Source organism: Rhinoraja longicauda, chromosome 28, assembly GCF_053455715.1.
Source record: "Rhinoraja longicauda isolate Sanriku21f chromosome 28, sRhiLon1.1, whole genome shotgun sequence".
Lineage (NCBI taxonomy): Eukaryota > Metazoa > Chordata > Chondrichthyes > Rajiformes > Arhynchobatidae > Rhinoraja > Rhinoraja longicauda.
In genome coordinates, this window is record NC_135980.1 from 28711857 (window position 1) to 28733148 (window position 21292).

General features: G+C 48.1%; 1 protein-coding gene across 1 annotated transcript in view; it reads left to right on the plus strand.

The window, feature by feature from the left end:
- The window catches only part of LOC144607345 (dedicator of cytokinesis protein 7-like), a 160536-nt gene that overhangs the window by 20448 nt on the left and 118796 nt on the right, over nt 1-21292 (plus strand). Inside the window, exons 7-14 of the mRNA XM_078424111.1 lie at nt 1409-1494; nt 2774-2840; nt 4557-4697; nt 5925-6005; nt 7896-8055; nt 10112-10209; nt 13040-13133; nt 15422-15584. Of these exons, the coding sequence (XP_078280237.1) occupies nt 1409-1494; nt 2774-2840; nt 4557-4697; nt 5925-6005; nt 7896-8055; nt 10112-10209; nt 13040-13133; nt 15422-15584 (890 nt within the window). The remainder of the gene's footprint in view (nt 1-1408; nt 1495-2773; nt 2841-4556; nt 4698-5924; nt 6006-7895; nt 8056-10111; nt 10210-13039; nt 13134-15421; nt 15585-21292) is intronic.

Genomic DNA, 21292 nt, shown 5'->3' on the forward strand with positions numbered 1-21292 from the left:
AGTTCTGGAATAAAACTCAGCAGGTCGGGCAGCATCTCTGGAGAACATGGATCGCCTACCCGTGTTCTCCAGAGACAGTGACCTGCTGAGTTACTCCAGCACGTTCCGATAAACCCACCGTAAATCGAAAATATCATGTCGAAAATGCATTTAATACACCTAACCTACCCAACATCATAGCCACCTAACCTACCCAACATCATAGCCACTTAACCTACCCAACATCATAGCTACCTAACCTACACAACATCATAGCTACCTAACCTACCCAACATCATAGCCACCTAACCTACCCAACATCATAGCCACCTAACCTACCCAACATCATAGCCACCTAACCTACCCAACATCACAGCCACCTAACCTACCCAACATCATAGCCACTTAACCTACCCAACATCATAGCCACCTAACCTACTGAACATCATAGCCACCTAACCTACTGAACATCATAGCCACCTAACCTACTGAACATCATAGCCACCTAACCTACCCAACATCATAGCCACCTAACCTACTGAACATCATAGCCACCTAACCTACCCAACATCATAGCCACCTAACCTACCCAACATCATAGCCACCTAACCTACCCAACATCATAGCTACCTAACCTACCCAAATTCATAGCCTAGCCTGGCCTACCCAACATCACAGCCACCTAACCTACCCAACATCATAGCCTAGCCCGGGAAAAGATCACAATTCAAAATTTGAAGTACGGTTTCTACTGAATGCATATGGCTTTTGCACCATCGTAAAGTCGAAATGCCGTAAGTCGAAGCATCGTAAGTCGAGGAGCACCTGTCCATGTGTGTGTGTGTGTGTGCATATTTGTAGCACATAACATACATTTGGTTCACGCACTGAACTTTGTTTTTCTCATTTATTATATTGTTTACAGAGCACTATGTTTACATATTCTGTTGTGCTACTGCAAGTAAGAATGTCATTGTTCTATCTGGGACATGTGGCAATAAAACACTCTTGACCTTTCATGACTCTTGCATGAGTCGCCACCTGAAGTTCCTTGTTTCTTGCTCTGCAAACTGAATGCCATTGAAGTTTAGTTTAGTTTAGAGATAAGCGCGGAAACAGGCCCTTCGGCCCACCGAGTCCTCAACGGCCAGCGATCCCCGCACATTAACACTGTCCTACACATTATAGCAAGCCAATTAACCTACAAACTTGAACGTCTTTGGAGTGTGGGAGGAAACTCAAGATCTCGGAGAAAACCCACGCAAGTCACGGGGAGAACGTACAAGCTCGGTACAGACAGCACCCGTAGTCGGGATCGAACTTTGGCACTGCAAGCGCTGTAAGGCAGCAACTCTACCACCGTGGCTGCCCTGAATACTGATACTTCTCCCTAATTTTAATTTTCCCGATTATTTCCATCTCCACTCAGGAGGAAGCCGGGTACAGTCGGGTCATTCCACAGCCTCCGTGCGATCAATTGGAACAGAAATTGGAGATTAATATTCTAGAATTCAAGTGAGTAACCCGTGTTCACTCTTTCAGTAACATTGCCGGCTTAAAACCCATCTTGGGGCAAAAATCTGATCACTTCATTTGTTCAATCCATCTGAATCAATGACTTACTTAAAATAAAGTTTTTGGGAGCCCGTGCCTGACCGAGACGTAGGTCGTAGAAGATGTGCTCTGTGAGGGGCAAGAATATTATGGCGAGTCTGGAGGCTCGTTCTTTGTTGAAGAAGTTTATTGCGACAGCAATATTCGATCACAAAGTTTACATAACGAGATTACAGACAACCATTAAAACTAACTGTTCTCTTCGAAGGAGTCTCTCAACTGACTCCTTTGGGTGCCAAAACCACACGTGACGACGCTGTCCAATCAGCGATCTCACTCCCTGGACCAATCCTTACGGTCAATAGACAATAGACAATAGGTGCAGGAGTAGGCCATTCAGACCTTCGAGCCAGCACCGCCATTCAATGCGATCATGGCTGATCACTCTCAATCAGTATCCCGTTCCTGCCTTCTCCCCATACCCCCTCACTCCGCTATCCTTAAGAGCTCTATCCAGCTCTCTCTTGAAAGCATCCAACGAACTGGCCCCCACTGCCTTCTGATGCAGAGAATTCCACACCTTCACCACTCTCTGACTGAAAAAGTTCTTCCTCATCTCCGTTCTAAATGGCCTACCCCTTATTCTTAAACTGTGGCCTCTTGTTCTGGACTCCCCCAACATTGGGAACATGTTTCCTGCCTCTAATGTGTCCAATCCCCTAATTATCTTATATGTTTCAATAAGATCCCCCCTCATCCTTCTAAATTCCAGTGTATACAAGCCTAATTGCTCCAGCCTTTCAACATACGACAGTCCCGCCATTCCGGGAATTAACCTAGTGAACCTACGCTGCATGCCCTCAATAGCAAGAATATCCTTCCTCAAATTTGGAGACCAAAACTGCACACAGTACTCCAGGTGCGGTCTCACCAGGGCCCGGCCACACCCACACGTGACCTTGCTGGCCAATCTGAGGGTTCGACATCTTGGACCACTCTCTATGGTCGCTACAATATATATTTAAATTAAAATAGACATGGAAGAATAAGCTATAGATCATAAGGTCAAAAGTGATAGGAGCAGAATTAGGCCATTTGGCCCATCAAGTCCACACTATCCAATCATGGCTGATCTATCTCTCCCTCCTAACCCCATTCTCCCACCTTCTCCCCGTAACCTGCTTTAAAAATATCCATTGATGGTTTATCCACAATAACATTATGCTTTCTTACTTTGCAGATTTGAAATCAAAGTGGAACCACTCTTTGTGACTTTAGCCTTGTACGATTTAAAGGAAAAGAGAAAGGTGATTATCAAGTGACACCAGGTGAACCCAGGGAATTGGAGAGGGTTAGATGTTCCCACACATGCTCTGTGGTTCGGTACTTGAACCAGGATTCCTGCCCCATGGTGACACTTTGTTTATGCTAAATATGCTCAATGAGAGGCAAACTGGAAACATTTTCACATTTACAGTGGAACTACGGAGTTTGTACGTTCTCCCCGTGACTGCGTGGGTTTTCTCCGAGATCTTCGGTTGCACTGTTCTATGTTCTAAGTTCTAAAGAGGAACTTGATTGATTGATACTTGACATATCACAGCGACACGCAGTGACACGGTTGTGCAGCGGAAAAGTGCTTACAGCACTTGCAATGCCAGAGACCCGGGTTCGATCCCGACTACGGGTGCTTGTCTGTACGGAGTTTGTACGTTCTAACCCGTGACCTGCATGGGTTTTTTTCTGAGATCTTCGGTTTCTTCCCACACATTAAAGACGTACAGGTTTGTCGGTTAATTGGCTTGGTGTAAAGTGTAAATTGTCCGTACTGTGTGCAGGATAGTGTTAGTGTGCGGGGATCGCTAGTCTTCGCGGACTCGGGCCAAAGGGCCTGTTTCCCCGCTGAATTTCTAAACTAAACTAAAGTGGAACTATTTGTGATTGATCATACCAGATACTTTATCATTCAATTCTGCCAGCAGTATTATTGAGGTGTAATTATTGAGGTGTAGTGTATTTCACATATGTACAGGAACTCCCAGACTTGCCTAAGAGGCGACTTGCATAAACTTGCACATGCCTAAGCAATTGTTTAAACTAAAGTTCTTAACTTTACGTGGCAATAAACTAAACTGAACTGAAGTAGGTAGTCATAACTGAACTACAGGCCCTCTGGGTCCCTCACATTACTGCCGCCCTTTGAAGGCGTTGTTACACAGAGGGGAGTGGCGTTATTAATCAATGCAAAATCAGCAAAAACACATTTTGATACCAAAACTGTTCAATCACCAGTTGAACATTCCAGAACCAGACAACGCTCCAACTTGTGTTCTACCTTCAAAAGCAGAATACTAAAGATGTTGTAAATCCAAAATCAAAAACTGCGAATGCCTAAAGTATTCCACAGGTCAGGAAGGAACTGTGGAGCGAGAAACCTTTCACCTTGATTACCTTTTATCATTTTAGTTTAGAGATACAGCACGGTAACAGGCCCTTCGGCCCACTGAGTCCGTGTCGACCATCGATCCCCCCCACACTAACACTATCCTAAACACCAGGGACAATTTACAATTTTACCGAAGCCAATTAACCTACAAACCTGCACGTCTTTGGAGTGTGGGAGGAAACCGGAGAAAACCCACGCAGGTTGCGTGCTATCCCAGTCAGCAGAAAGACAATACGATTATATTCAAGCTATTTACAGTGTACAGATACATGATGATAGAATGACATTTAATGCCAAGGTAAAGCCAGCAAAGTCCAATCAAGGATAGTCTGAGGGCCACCAAAAAGGCAGATAGAAGTTTAGCACTGCTGTCTGGTCGTGGTAGGTTGGTTGCCTGATAACAGCTGGGAAGAAACTGTCCCTGAATCTGGAGGGGTGTGGTTGGAATTATTTTAGAAAGGTCAGCCTGTGGGATTACAGGGAACATAGACTCTGATGAAACTATTGAAGAAACAAACAATTAAATAACCTGATAAAAGGCCTCTGTTCACATAACTAATCCTATCTTTTTTCATAGATTTCAGAAAACTTTTACTTGGATCTCAACTCTAAAGAATTTCGAGAAATCATCCAAACTCATGATGAAGCCCCATGTTATTTCAAGAAGGCCATCTTCTCCATCACTCACCCCTCTTCTGAAATCCACCTGGTCATCAAGGTACTGTCTGTATCAGAGCCTTTACAAGATCTCTGGATAATCACTCAACCACACCATGAGAGGGCATAGGTTTATTGTGAGGGGGGGGGGGTGAAGATTTTCTAGGCATCTGAAAGGGTAAAAAAAAATCACACAAAGGGTGATGGGTGTATGGAAAGAGCTGCCAGAGGAGATGGTTGAGGCAGGGACTATCGCAACATTTCATAGATTGCTTAAGAAGCAATTAGACAGGTACACGGATAGGATTAGTTTAGGGGGATATGGGCCAAACGCAGGAAAGTGGGACTAGTGTAGATGGGACATGTGGGCAAGTTGGGCAAGTTGGGCTTAAGGGCCTGTTTCCACGCTGTATCACTCTATGACCTATAGTCATCATGTTCTGATGTAAATGTTGATTCCACTGTTTATTCTGGGATAATTACATTAAGGTTAGCAGGTTAGCACTTGAGATCAGGATTGAAACTGGATCACTGGAGTTGTATGACAGAGGCTCAACTAGATGTGGCAATATGCTCCCACTCCTATATATGTATAGGTATATATATTTGTTTACGTAAGTGTATGTGTTCGTGTAGGCGTATGTGTAGGCGTATGTGTGTTAGGGTTGCCAACTGTCCTGTATTACCCGGGACATCCCATATTTTGGGCTAAATTAGTTTGTCCCGTACGGGACCGCCCTTGTCCCGTATTAGTAGGGTTTCCCACTTCCTCACTCCCAAAGAAGGGACAAAGGGTGACGTCACCCAACCAGCGGCCACGTGATCCCGTTCCACCAATGGCCCATAGGAGTGAGGAAGTTGACAATCCCAGTTAGAACCCAAGTAACTCGGCACAGGCAGCATCACAGAAAATAGGTGCAGGAGTAGGCCATTTGGCCCTTCTAGCCAGCACCGCCATTCAATATGATCATGGCTGATCGTCCTGGATCAGTACCCTGTTCCTCTTTTTTCCCCACATCCTTTGATTCCGTTAGCCCTAAGAGCTATATCCAACTCGCTCTTGAAAACATCCAGTGAATTGGCCTCCGTGGCCTTCTGTGGCAGAGAAGGAATGGGTGATGTTTCGGGTCAAGACCTTTCCACAGTCTGAGCCTTTGGTTCAGGTTGTCTATGGGAAGTCCTTCTCCTGATGCTGCTGAGAACTGCAGTGTGTGTTCTGCTTGTTGACGTTGGTTTTTCCTTTTCTTGTTTGTTCCCCGCATCCGTAACGTGTCTCTGTTTCCGGCAGGTGGAGAAGGTCCTTCAGCAGGGCAGCATTGCCGAGTGTGCCGAACCGTACATGACCATTAAAGATTGTGAAACTGCCAAGGTACGTGACAGGAACCCCCAGACAACACCCTTCCTCTTCTCCCATGCCAGTGAGATCAAGCGTAAAATCATGAGAGGAATAGATCGGATAGATGCACTGAGTCTCTTGCCCAGAGTGGGGGAATCAAGGACCATAGGTTTAAGGTGAAGGGGAAAAGATTTAATTGGAATCTGTGGTGTAACATTTTCACACAAAGGGTGGTGGGTGTATGGAACAAGCTGCCAGAGGAGGTAGTTGAGGCTGGGACTATTCCAACGTTTAAGAAACAGTTAGACAGGTACATGGATAGGGCAGGTTTGGAGCGATACGGACCAAACGCAGGCAGGTTGGACTAGTGTAGCTGGGACATGTTGGTCGGAGTGGGCACGTTGGGCTGAAGGGCCTGTTTCTACACTGTATCACTCTATGACTCTGTGCTGGACGTTCCAAAGCACTGGAGGTATATCTGTGATAAGGGACTGGCCCTCCCAACTAGAGTAGAATTAGACCATTCGGCCCATCAAGTCTACCCCATCATTCAATCATAGCTGATCTATCTTTCCCTCTCAACCCCATTCTCCTGCCTTCTCCCCATAACCCCTGACACCCGTCAATCCAGTATCTATCAATCGCCGCTTTAAAAATACCCACTGACTTGGCCTCCACAGCCATCCGTGGCAATGAATTCCACAGATTCACCACTCTCTGACTAAAGAAATTCCTCCTCATCTCCTTTCTAAAGGCTGTGCCCTTTGGTCCTAGACTCTCCCACCAGTGGAAACATCCTCTCCACATCCACTCTATCCAGGCCTTGCACTATTCTGTATGTTTCAATGAGACCCTCCATCATCTTTCTAAACTCCAGCGAGTGCAGGCCCAGTGCCGTCACACGCTCATCATACATTGAGCTCAACGTATACGTGGGGCGAAACAGGGTTGACATGGTGGTGCAGCAGTAGAGTTGCTGCCTTACAGCGCCAGATACCCGGGTTCGATCCTGACTACGGGTGCTGTCTGTATGGAGTTTGTACGTTCTCCCCGTGACCTGCATGGGTTTTTTCTGGGAGCTCCAGTTTCCTCCCACACTCCAAAGATGTACAGGTTTGCAGGTTATTTGGCTTTGGTAAAAAATTGTAAAATGGCCCTCGTGTGTAGGATAGTCCTAATGTACGGGGTGATCGCTGGTCTGTGGGCCAAAGGGCCTGTTTCACGTTATGTCTCTAAAGTCTAAAGTCTAAAGTCTAAAAGGTTTATGAACAAGAAGCAACTTTGCTACCACTGGTTTGTTATTGTTGTCAGCTTCTCTGGCTGCTCAACGTGACGTCATTAGTCTATTTCCTGCAGTCTTTCCTATCGCTGTACAAGTTCCTCATGGTCTTGAACCAAACCCCTGACCCTAGGGTCGCCAACTTTCCCGTATTAGCCTCGGACATCCCGTATTTTGGGCTAAATTGGTTTGTCCCGTACTGGGCTGCCCTTGTCCCGTATTAGGCCCGGGGAGCGCTGTAGGTCCGGGGAGCACTGTAGGCCCGGGGGGGTGCTGTGGGCCGGGACGCTGTAGGCCCGGACAGTGTAGGCCCGGACAGTGTAGCTCCAGACACTGTAGGCCCGGGAAGCGCTGTAGGCTCGGGGGGGTGCTATGGGCCGAGACGCTGTAGGCCCGGACGCTGTAGGCCCGGACAGTGTAGCTCCGGACACTGTGGGCCTGGAGGTCCGGGCGCCGCCTAACGGAGGTTGCGTAGCAACCCGCCTCCCGTCCGGGCGGCCGCTATTGGTGGAGCAGGAGCACGTGGCTGCTGGCTGGGTGAGGTCACGTGGGGTGCGAGGCGGTGACGTCACCTTGTCCCTTATTTTGGAGTGAGATAGTTGGCAACCCCTACCTGACCCTAACATGTCTAAAATACCTTCCAGAGCAAAGAGAAAATTGCAAAGCTTCGCTTCCAGGCTGTGTCCTTCTGCCAACGCTTGAAGTCCTTTCGGATGCCTTTTGCCTGGGCTGCTGTAGACCTCACGAGCCTCGCGTCCGCCAGCGGATCCCACAATTCCCTGGACAGAGACGCCAACAGTGGAGGTAATCTACCCCGAGGGGAATAGTCTCCTTGTTCAAGATATACACAAAAAGCTGGAGTAACTCAGCAGGACAGGCAGGTTCTCTGGAGAGAAGGAATGGGTGACTTTTTGGGTCGTGACCCTTCTTCAGACTCCATTGTTCACCTGTGGTTTGGAGCCAATGAGGATTTGAAAGAAACTGTCATTCATTTTAGTAACGTATCGGTGAAATGAATGGATCGAGAAGCTGACAAATCCTCAGAAGCTGAGGGCCTGGGTGGCACTGCGATAGTTACTGAATGCAGGTTCGATCCTGACTGCGGGTGCTGTCTGTGTGGAGTTTGTATGGTCTCCCCGTGACTTGCATGGGTTTTCTTCGAGATCTTCGGGTTTCCTCCTATGCTCCCAAAACGTACAGGTTTGTAGGTTAATTGGCTTGGCATTAAAAAAAAAGTAAATTGTCCCTAGTGTGTAGGTTAGCGTTAATATGCGGGGATCGCTGGTCGGCGCGGACTTGGTGGACCGGCGGGCCTGTTTCTGCGCTGTATCTCTAAACTAAACTAAGGAGATAGTGGGTGCACACATTGACAAAATTCAATTGATTCAAGAATGGATCCCATGGAATGGAAGATAGTTCGATTCAGTTCAGTTTATTGTCAAGTGTACCGAGTTGGATGGTAGTGTGAACTGTGGGTGGGTTCACAAAGCTGGGTGGTAGTGTGAACTGTGAGGAAGATGCTATGAGGTTGCAGGGTGACTTGGACAGGTTGTGTGAGTGGGCGGATGCATGGCAGATGCAGTTTAATGTGGATAAGTGTGAGGTTATAATAGGAAGGCAGAGTATTATCTGAATGGTGTCAAGTTAGGAACAGGGGACGTACAACGAGATCTGGGTGTCCTAGTGCATCAGTCACTGAAAGGAAGCATGCAGGTACAGCAGGCAGTGAAGAAAGCCAATGGAATGTTGGCCTTCATAACAAGAGGAGTTGAGTATAGGAGCAAAGAGGCCCTTCTGCAGTTGTACAGGGCCCTAGTGAGATTGCACCTGGAGTACTGTGTGCAGTTTTGGTCTCCAAATTTGAGGATGGATATTCTTGCTATTGAGGGCGTGCAGCGTAAGTTTACTAGGTTAATTCCCGGAATGGCGAGACTGTCATATGTTGAAAGACTGGAGCGACTAGGCTTGTATACACTGGAATTTAGAAGGATGAGAGGAGATCTTATCGAAACGTATAAGATTATTAAGGGGTTGGACACGTTAGAGGCAGGAAATATGTTCCCAATGTTGGGGGAGTCCAGAACAAGGGGCCACAGTTTAAGAATAAGGGGTAGGCCATTTAGAACTGAGATGAGGAAAAACTTTTTCAGTCAGAGAGTTGTGAATCTGTGGAATTCTCTGCCTCAGAAGGCTGTGGAGGCCAATTCTCTGAATGCATTCAAGAGAGAACTGGATAGAGCTCTTAAGGATAGCGGAGTCAGGGGGTATGGGGAGAAGGCAGGAACGGGGTACTGATTGAGAATGATCAGCCATGATCACATTGAATGGCGATGCTGGCTCGAAGGGCCGAATGGCCTCCTCCTGCACCTATTGTCTATTGTCTATTAAATCTGAATAACGCAAATTACAAAGGCAAAAGGCATGAGTTAGATAAAGCTTTTTGTTGCATGCTAACCAGTCAGCAGAAAGACAATACATGATTACAATCAAACCAAGATCTTCGGTTTCCTCCCACACTCCAAAGACTTACAGGTTTGTAGGTTAATTGGCTTGGTGTAAATATAAAATTGTCCCGGGTGCGTGTAGGTTATTGTGCAGGGATCACGAGTTGGTGGGGACTCGGTGGGCTGTCGGGCCTGTTTCCACACTGTATCTTTAAACTAAACTAAACAATGAGATTCTTTATTTTGCATACACTATGTACGCAAAGAGTCGCTACGTATAGGGTGCCAAAAAAGTTACAAGGTGTTCATCACCGTCCCCAAGGGTCCCTCTTTGTTCCCCGCGGCCCCCTCACGCCAGGCCCTCCAAACGTGGTGGTGTTCAGTTGCTGTAAATATTCCTTTGTATCTCTCTGCAGGCGGTGGGTCTGAGATGCGTTCACATTCCCTGGACAGCAAATACAACGTCCACTTCTTCCGACCTGCTCAATATAACCTCCAGATGTTCAATAAACAGGTACAGTGAACACACAGTGCGATCAATGATACGCTCCAGAGCAGGGAGCAAATAGGACTTTTGCAGGTGGTACCAGCGTGGGGGGGAGCCGCCGAGAGAACAAAGAGAGGGACACGACGTGGGATAGGGGGCGCCGAGAACGAAGAGGGGCCCGGTGTGGGTGGGATGAAGGGGCGCCGAGAACGAAGGGGGACCTGGTATGGGAGGGCCGTCGAGAACAAAGGGAGACCCCATCGAGGACGGTAATGAACACGTTGTAACTTTGTCGGCGCCCTTTACGTGGCGATAGGGATGCCAACGGTCCCGTATTAGCCGGGACATCCCGTATTTTGGGCTAAATTAGTTTGACCCGTACGTGACCGCCCTTGTCCCGTATTAGTAGGGTTGCCAACTTCCTCACTCCCAAATAAGGGACAAAGGGTGACGTCACTGCTCTGCGCCCCACGTGACCTCACCCAGCCAGCGGCCACGTGCTCCCGCTCCACCAATGGCGGCAGCCAGTGGTGGAGCGGGAGCACGTGGCCGCTGGCTGGGTGAGGTCACGTGGGGCGCGGGGGCGGTGACTTCACCTTGTCCCGTATTTGGGAGTGAGGAAGTTGGCAACCCTTGGGACCGCCCTTGTCCCGTATTAGTAGGGTTGACAACTTCTTCACTCCCAAATAAGGGACAAAGGGTGACGTCACCGCCCCGCGCCCCACGCGACCTCACCCAGCCAGCGGCCACGTGCTCCCGCTCCACCAATGGCGGCCGCCCAGTGGCCCACTCTTTCCCCTCCCCCTTCCCAGTTCTCCCACTAGTTTTCCTGTCTCCTACTACATCCTATCTTTGTCCCGCCCCTCCCCTGACATCAGTCTGAAGAAGGGTCTCGACCCGAAACGTCACCCATTCCTTCTTCCAAGATGCTGCCTGACCCACTGAGTTACTCCAACACTTTGTGTCTACCTGACTATGGGCGCTGTCTGTACGGAGTTTGTACGTTCTCCCCGTGACCAGCGTGGGTTTACTCCAAGATCTTTGGTTTCCTCCCACACTCCAAAGACGTACAGGTGTGTAGGTTAATTGGCTCGGTATAAAAGTAAATTGTCCCTAGTGTTAAAGTGCGGGGATCGCAGGCTGGGGCGGACTCGGTGGATCGATGGGCCACTTTCCGCTCTGTATCTCTAATCTAAATGTATCCTCCTTTTGCAGAATGTTCACTTTCTTGGCCCCATGCTTTAGGTGCCTGGGCGATGGAAATTGGCACATTTCTTAATAGAAACATAGAAAATAGGTGCAGGAGGAGGCCATTTGGCCCTTTGAGCCAGCACCACCATTCATTGCTATCATGGCTGATCATCCACAATCAGTAACCCGTGCCTGCCTTCTCCCCATATCCCTTGATTCCTCTAGCTCCTAGAGCTCTATCTAACTCTCTTTTAAATTCATCCAGTGAATTAGCCTCCACTGCCTTCTGTGGCAGAGAATTCCACAAAATGACAACTCTCTGGGTGAAAACTTTTTTTCTCACCTCGGTTTTAAAGGCATCGTGTGTTGTAGATGCCCTCCAAGGCTGGTAGCTGTGTTCCGATGGTCTTCTGAGCTCTATGGACTACCCGCTGAAGAGCTTTCCTCTCTGCCTCCGTGCAGCTGAGATATCACACAGGGATGCCATGTGCCACCTCTATACACGGGACAATATACTTGACTAACTAACTAGAAACCAAAATGCCAAATGATTTATAGATGTAGAAACAATGAACCGCAGATGCTGGTTTACCAAAAAGGACAAAATCCTGTCCATCCATCTCCTTGTCAAAAACTCCCTTTGCCTTTGTTCACCTGCCAAGCTTTCTCCTCTTTTCCAGCTTTCGTTCCCCGGCCCCCTCCATGCCCCGCCACCCTACAATCAGTCTGAAGAAGACCCCTGACCCGAAACGTCACCTATCCATTTTCTCCAGAGATGCTGCCTGACCCTCTGCGTTACTCCCAACACTTTGTGGCTATCCGAGTTCTTGACGTTGAACAATCAACTGATGGCCCCAGAAAGTTCAGATTTTTTTTTTGTGATGTTCAGTGCAGTCTCTTGCACTTCCATACCCCTGTGTCTCCCTCTCCCCAGACGCACAGTCCGAGGAAGGGTCTCGACCCGAAATGTCACCCATTCCTTCTCTCCAAAGATGCTGCCTGTCCCGATAAGTTACTCCAGCATTTTCTGCCTATCTTCGGTGTAAACCAGCATCTCCACTTCCTTAGTATAAGAAAATAACTGTAGATGCTGGTACAAATCGATTTATTCACAAAAAGCTGGAGTAACTCAGCAGGTCAGGCAGCATCTCGGGAGAGAAGGAATGGGTGACGTTTCGGGTCGAGACCCTTCTTCAGACTTCTCCACTTCCTTCTTACACAAACAGTATTAAATCATGCACATACGCGTAGCGGTTAAATTCCTCATCATTGACACCATATTGTGTTCTCTGCCCCACTGGCATAGATTAAACAGGAAAAGTCTACAATTACAGCAGTGCCTTAGTGTATTTAAGTTCATAATTGATAGGAGCAGAATTAGGCCATTCGGCCCATCGTCTACTCCGCCATTCAATCATGGGTGATCTATCTCTCCCTCCTAACCCCATTCTCCTGCCTTCTCCCCATAACCCTTGACACCCGAACTAATCAAGAATCTATCTATCTCTGCCTTAAAATTATCCACTGACTTGCCTTCTGTGGCTCTGCGGCTGTGTTTAATGGGTTGTCGGTTCCAGTAGCCTGGTTGGCAGCCCCTTCAGTGGCATTCATTGTCAGAATTTCAGAGCTAGATTGCTTGGATAACAGACGGTTTTTCATTATTCAGGAGGAAGATAAACTAAGTGATGAAGACCTGATGAAGCTCATCGCGGACGAGAAAAAAACATCGACTCTGCTGAGGCGACAACGGAGGATTCCAGGTAAACGTTACAACAGTTAGGGGCGGCACGGTGGCGCAGCGGTAGAGCTGCCGCCTTACAGCGAATGCAGCGCCGGAGACCCGGGTTCAATCCCGACTACGGGTGCTGTCTGTACGGAGTTTGTACGTTCTCCCCGTAACCTGCTCCTCGGTTTTATCCGAGATCTTCGGTTTCCTCCCACACTCCAAAGACGTACAGGTATCAAAGACGTACAGGTATGTAGGTTAATTGGCTTGGGTAAATGTAAAAATTGTCCCTAGTGTGTGTAGGATGGTGTTAATGTGCGGGGATCGCTGGTCGGCGCGGACCCGGTGGGCCGATGGACCTGTTTCCGCGCTGTATCTCTAAACTAAACTAAAGTTGTTTCATAATGTCATGACGAATAGGATTAGAATTAGGCCATTCAGCCCATCAAGTCTACTCCGCCATTCGATCATGGCTGATCTATCTCTCCCTCCAGACCCCATTGTCCTGTCTTCTCCCCATGACCTCTGACACGCATTTCTGGTGCCTCCGAGGTTTACTGCCCTCAGCGTGTCCCTCGCGATCGTTGGAGATGCCAGCACCTTCCGGAGTTCCTGGAGATCTCGCATGGTGCGGTTTCTGTCCTTGATCCCTGGGTCACCACAACATGCCGTGGGTGCCAGAGGTCGAAGGAGGACATGCCGCTGAGACAAAAGTGGAACCTAGGTCATAAGTGATTGGAGCAGAATTAGGCCATTCGGATCATCGAGTCCACTCCGCCATCCGATCGTGGCTGATGGATCTCTCCTTCTTAACCCCACTCTCCCCACAACCCCTGACACCCGTACTAATCAAGAATCTTTCTTTCTCTGCCGTAAAAAAATCCATTGACTTTTCACAGATTCCACAGATTCACCACCCTCTGACTAAAGAAATTCCTCCTCATCTCCTTCCTAAGAGCAGAAATGGTGGTGGGGGGGGGGGGGGGGGGGGGGGGGGGGGGGGGGGGGGGAGGGTGGCGCCAAGAGAACAAAAGTGGACGAGGTGTGGGAGGGACGACACTGGGGACAGTGATGAACACTGTAACTGTGTTGGAGCCCTGTATGTGGTGCCTCTTTGCATACTTTGTGTGTGGTGTGCAAAACAAAGAAATTCACTGTGATTATAAAGTATCAAACAATCAATCAATTCAATGCAAAACTGATATCTGAGAATACCACACCCTGCTGTACTCTCCCTTGTTCACTGCGATTCTCCACCCTGCAGTGTATTCCAGTTGTGTAGGAAGGAACTGCAGATGCTAGTTGAAACCGAAGATAGACACAGAAAGCTGGAGTAACTCAGCAGGACAGGCAGCATCTCTGGAGGGAAGGAATGGGTGACGTTTAGGGTTGAGACTCTTCTTCAGACTGGACTCCCCCTCCCCCCCCCACCCCTCTCACCTTAAACTTATGTCCTCTGGTTCTCGATTCTCCTACTCTGAACAAAAGACTATGTGCATTTACACGATCTATTCCTTTTGTGATCTTGTACACCTCTATAAGATCACCCCTCACCCTCCTGCACTCCAAGGTTCTGCTGGGGCTGGGATTTTGGTGGAGATTGGCGTGGGGGTTAGGATGTTGATAGGATTGGGACTGGGTCATTAGGTGCTGGCGGGTCCCCAATTTAATGGGGCTGATCTTGAGAGGAAAAGATCGGGTGGAAGCACAAGTCTCTTGCCCAGAGTGGGGAAATCTGGAACCGGAGAGTTTTCTGATGAATGGGGAAAGATTTTCTTGGAATCTGAGGGGTAATGAATGCTTATTTATTTTTGCTCTCCACTTTCCTGCTGTAACCCTGCAAATTTCCCCATTGTGGGACTATTATTAGTCTATTATAAGGATTATTATTATTAATATTATTATTATTATTATTATTATTAACGTTATCATGCAAGGGGTGGTGGGTGTATGGAATAAACTGTTGGAGGAGATAGTTGAGGCAGGGACTATTGCGAAATTTAGGAAACGAGTAGACAGGTACATTGATAGGACAGGTTTGGAGGGATATGGGGTAAAGGCAGGCAATTGGGACTAGTGTAGATGGGACATGTTGGTCGATGTGGATAAGTTGGGCCGAAGGACCAGTTTCCCCGCTGTATGACTCTATGACTCTATGAGTACTGGTGGGACTTGGGTGGTGGTAGGGTTGGGTACTGGTGGGTCTGGCATGCTGGGTGTTGGCGTTGATGGGGCAGATGGGGTGGAGGTGCTTGTCCTAATGGGATGGCCGGGATGTTGGTTGGAGTTGCATTCAGAAAGAATCTCTCTTTTAATTTGCAGGAGTTTTTCGATTCGAAGTGTCCCAAGTTACTGAAGCTTCGACCTTTTGTTTCAACCCTGAGTTTTTGGAAGTAAGGCCGAGCAACAATGAGAACACAGATCTGACCTTGGAGGTTTTGGAATTCCCTGTGTCAGAGTTTTCTATTCCACATACAACGTACAGGTAAGCTGTCAACCCCAGTGAGTTCATACAGCTGGGGTCAGTCTGAAAGAGCTTGCATTTAGGTGCTGATAACCTGTAACACAAAGTGAAGATGCTGGAAATATTCGGCAGGTCCGGCAGCATCTGTGGAGAGAGAACCAGAGGCAGAGCTCCAGGTCGTCAACCTTGAACGGCCGTTGCCCCAAAACGCCAATTTTTCCCCAACCCACTGCGAGAAGCTGAACACCCACTGCAAGACGTGTGGAGGGTGGTGGGGAAAGGACTGGAGACGTCACAGAATTGAATTGAATTGTATACTTTTTGTCACATGTGACAAGTCAGTGAAATTCTTTGCGTGCATACCCAAGGTATGCAAATAGTCGCCCATAAAGGGCACTTTCAAAGTTACGATGTACCTCTGCGCTTGATCTGCCAGCAGTCATTCAAACAAAATGCCCTGAGACTCAGTCAAAATTCCCTGACTCTATAATCTCTCGTTTCCCTTTCCCCTGACTCTCAGTCTGAAGAAGGGTTTCAACCCGAAACGTCACCTATTTCTTTTCTCCAGAGATGCTGCCTGTCCCGCTGAGTTACTCCAGCATTTTGCGTCTATCTTCAGTTTGGCACTAATTAGTCGTGCATACTTTCTAAAAGAGCTTTCCTGCATGAAAGACTTTTATTTATGGGAATTGAATTTATGAATTTAATAAATTGCCTTAATTCATCTTTTTCCATGAAGGTGAGTTAGTTTCATGTTTCATTGGTGCAGATTTTACAATGATTTAGATCATTTGAAATAGAGTCATAGAGTCATAGAGACAGTAAATGTTAGGAAATTATGGGGTAAAGAATGTTTAACATCTATCTTTCATTACTCTGGATCAGCGTGATTGAGAATTACACTGACATCTTGCGCTACTGTGGAGCTGAAGGTTTTGATTAATCAAAGCTAAGTATATAAAATTATGAGAGGCTTAGACAGGGTAGACAGTCAGAACCTTTTCCCCAGGATTTAAAAAATCAAATACTCGAGAGTATGGCTTTAAGGTGAGAGCGGGAATGTTTAATTCTGAATGTTTCCGCAAGAATTAAAGGGCGCTCTTTTAGAAAGGAGGTGAGGAGGAGCTTAGTCAGAGGGTAGCTAATCTGTGGAATTTATTGCCATCGAGGGCTGTGGAGGCCGAGTCAGTGGATATTTTTAAGGCAGAGTTAGACAAAATTCTTGATTAGAGCGGGTGTCAAGGGTTATGGGGAGAGGGCAGGAAAATGGGATTAGGAGGCAGCGATCAGCTGTGATTGAATGGCAGAATAGACTCGATGGGCTGAGTGGCCAAATTCTACTCCAAAACTTGTGAACTTGTTTAAAGGGGATGTGTGGGGGAACCTTTTCTACCCAGAGGGTGGTGAGTGGCTGGAACGTGCTGCCAGATTTGGTGGCTGAACCAGATACAATAGTGGCATTTAGCAGGCTTTTGTATAGGGAATTGGATATGCACGGAATGGAGGGATATGGATTATACACAGGTAGGTAAGACATGATTTTGGTTCCATGTTCGGCACAGATATTGTGGGCTGACGTACCTGTTACTGTGCTGTCCTGTTGTATGTTTTATGTTCTATGTAACAGTCTCACTCAAAACAAGGGTTGCCAACTGTCCCGTACTGGCCGGGACATCCCGTATTTTGGGCTAAGTTAGTTTGTTCCGTGCGGGACCGCCCTTGTCCCGTATTAGTAGGGTTGCCAACTTCCTCACTCCCAAATAAGGGACAAAGGTTAAACTTCACCTCCCCGCGCCCCACACGACCTCACCCAGCCAGCGGCCACGTGCTCCCGCTCCACCAATGGCGGGTGAGGTCACGTGGGGCGCGGGGCGGTGACGCCACCTTGTCCCGTATTTGGGAGTGAGGAAGTTGGCAACCCTACTCATAACCCAAATTTCCAAACAAGTATTTTTTCTGGTATTTATGGTTCGGCATGGACGTTGTGGGCCAAAGGGCCTGTTCTTGTACTGTACTGTGCTATGAAGCTGAATTGTACCTGCACCTGGGCACAGAATCTGACTTACTTGACGTTGGCCCAGTGTATGTGGATATAATCAAGTCAACCGCCTATGGTTGGCTTTAGGATGTCGAGAACAGGAAGGATGGGGAGAAGGGTCTTGACCCGAACATATAAAATTCTTAAGGGATTTGGCAGGAAAAATGTTCCCCATGTTGACGGAGTCCTGAACCAGGGGTCAGAGTTTAAGAATAAGGGGTAGGCCATTTAGGATGGAGATGAGGAAAAACTATTTCACCCAGAGTTGTGAATCTGTAGAATCTCTGCCACTAAAGGCAGTGGTGGCCAATTGACTGGATGTTTTCAAGAGAGAGTTAGATTTAGCTCTTAGGAATCAAGGGGTATGGGGAAAAGGCAGGAACTGGGCACTGATTTTGGATGATCAGCCATGATCACATTGAATGGCGGTGCTGGCTCGAAGGGCTGAATGGCCTACTCCTGCACCTATTTTTTATGTTTCTATGAAACGTCACCCATTCCTTCTCTCCGGAGATGCTGCCTGTCCCGCTGAGTTACTCCAGCATTTTGTGTCTATCTCAGGATGGGGAGAAATATGGTTAGGCTGTGGCCGCCTAATGTTGGATCGAAATGTTGCAGGATATATTTAGGATTATATAGATTTAGGTACAGTATATTCGCAGTGTTGCATCATGCCTTGATGGTTTTTCCGGATCAAATTGTAAGAGAAACAAAATTTGACTAAAAGTGAGGTTTAATTGCAAGGTATGGTAGTTACTGCCCCAGCTGTTGGCAGGAACACTGTGCCGTGTGCTACCTGGGAAACGCATAGCTCAGTCTTTCGACAACTAATCAGCTATGGCTCCACAGAGCTGTCCTTGTGATTTTGCCGAAGAAAGTTGAAATGCAGAGCAAGCCTTTGTTGTGTTGTTCACCTCTCTTAAGAACGAGGCCTTTTGTTTTAGTTTAGTTTAGAGATAGTGCAGAAACAGGCCCTTCGGCCCACCGTGTGTCTATGCCGACTAGCGTTCCCTGCACACTAACGCTATCCTACACACACTAGGGACAATTTACGATTATACCAAGCCAATTAGCCTTACAAACCTGCACGGCTTTGGAGTGTGGGAGAAAACCCACACAGGTCACGGGGAGAGCGTGCAAACTCCGCACAGACAGCACCCGCAGTTAGGATCCAACCCGGGTCTCTGGCGCTGTGAGGCAGCAACTCTACCGCTGCGCCACGTGCCGCCCGCAAAATGTCAGTGTATATTTCCTTGTAGGCCCACTGCTGATTTTCCATGTAGGCCCACCGCTGATTTTCCTTGTAGGCCCACTGCTGATTTTCCATGTAGGCCCACTGCTGATTTTCCATGTAGGCCCACCGCTGATTTTCCATGTAGGCCCACTGCTGATTTTCCTTGTGGGCCCACCGCTGACTTTCTGGCACCTTTGGTTCCAGAGCCTTTCTGGATTATCCGTTTTGCCGGGCCAACCAGAAGTCACGGCCTTCGTGAGGAGACCAACGGTACCGGAGCGGTCCACTGGGGCGCCGGGGGGGGGCCGAGATACAGGCCGGCCCGCAGTTGTTGGCCGAAGTCGGCTATGGGAATGGATCTGCCGGCTCCGGCCGCGGGAGGCAAATTCGACCCTTCGATCAGTGCAGAAGCCCCCAATGATGTTGAGATCGGCTGCCACATTTTCAGAGGAGGGGGGGGGCTTCTCACCAGCTAGATGGTGGTCCTGACCTCCCACCCAACTCATTGGAGAACTCTCTTTAATTGGACTTAAACTTGCACCAGAATGGGAAGGTACCTCTCCCTGTGTGGCATGAACCAAGTACAACTCTCAGAGTGTCCGTTGCATTCCTTCCAGACATTATCTCATCGTGAAAATAACACCTTCAAACAACACGTACGGGTCCACCACCGATTTTCTGGCAACCGATTGTCTGGAGCCTCCTCTAATCCGGACATAATCGCGAGAGCGCTCTTGAAGTTGCCTGATAACAGCTGGGTAGAAACTAGGGTTGCCAACTTTCTAACTCCCAAATAAGGGACAAAAGGTGACGTCACCGCCCGCGTCCCACGTGACTTCACCCAGCCATTGGCCACGTGCTCCTGCTCCACTAATGGCGGCCGCCCAGGCCAGGAGGTGGGTTGCTATGCAACCTCCGTGCGGTGAACACACTCGGCCCCGCTCCCCGAACACGCTCCGTTAGCCTACACTGTCCGGGCCTACAGCGTCCGGGCCTACAGTGCCCCCGGGCCTAATATGGGTCAAGGACGGTCCCGTACGGGACAAACCAATTTAGCCCAAAATACGGGATGTCCCGGCTAATACGGGACAGAATTAGAAACTAATTAGAATTAGAAGGTAGTAGAAACTGTCCCTGAAGAAGAGTCTCGACCTGAAACGTCACATACTGTCTTCCTTTTCTCCAGAGATGCTGTCTGGCCCGCTGAGTTACTCCACCTTTTTGGGCCTATCTCCTGAATCTGGAGGTGTGCGTTTTCACACTTCAATACCTCTTGCCAGATGGGAGAGGGGAGAAGAGTGTCCAGGGTGAGACTGGTCCTCGATTATGCTGCTGGCCTTGCCGAGGCAGCGTGAGGTGTAGATGGAGTCAATGGAAAGGAGGTTGCTTAGTGTGATGGTCTTGGCTACATCCATAACTCTTCCGGTCTTGGAGCTGTTCCCAAACCATACTGTATGCAACTGCACAGCCACCAAACACAGGGATTGTGATGAAGCATTTTGTCTATACGGAATGATTCTGTGTGTGTACATCAGGTTATTGCTTGCATAGGCTGTTTAACAACTTTCTTAATTTAGACACGCAGGAATTTATAGCAGGTGTGTTGTCTTTCTGCTGACTGGTTCGCACACACCTGGAGTACTGTGTGCAGTTTTGGTCTCCAAATTTGAGGAAGGACATTCTTGCTATTGAGGGAGTGCAGCGTAGGTTCACGAGGTTAATTCCCGGGATGACGGGCCTGTCGTATGTTGAAAGAATGGAGCGACTGCGCTTGCATACACTGGAATTTAGAAGGATGAGAGGGGATCTTATTGAAACATATGAGATTATTAAGGGATTGGACACGCTAGAGGCAGGAAACATGTTTCCGATGTTGGGGGAACCCAGAACCAGGGGCCACAGTTTAAAAATAAGGCGTAGGCCATTTAGAACGGAGATGAGGAAATACTTTTTCACTCAAAGAGTTGTGAATCTGTGGAATTCTTTGGATCCTTTCAAGAGGAAGTTAGATAGATATATAGCAGAGATATCTATCTTAAAGATAGTGGAGTCAAGGGATATGGGGAGAAGGCAGGGACGGGGTACTGATTATGGATGATCAGCCATGATCATTGTGAATGGCGGTGCGGGCTCGAAGGGCCTACTCCTGCACTTCTCGTCTATTGTCTAAAAGCAATTCATTGTGCCTCGATACACGTGACAATAAACTAAACTAAACTAACCTAAACTATTTGTGATGTGAACCTGGGCAAAGAGAAGCTTTGCTGTCCCAAGACTGCATGGTTTTAGTCCTTTTTAACCATAGTGATTTTGATGCAAATAAGGATTTACCGACTGGCACGGTGGGGCAGCGGTAGAGTTGCTCCCTTATAGCACCTGAGACCCAGGTTTGATCCTGACCACGGGCGCTGTCTGTGCGGAGTTTGCACGTGCTCCCCGTGACTGTGTGGGTTTCCT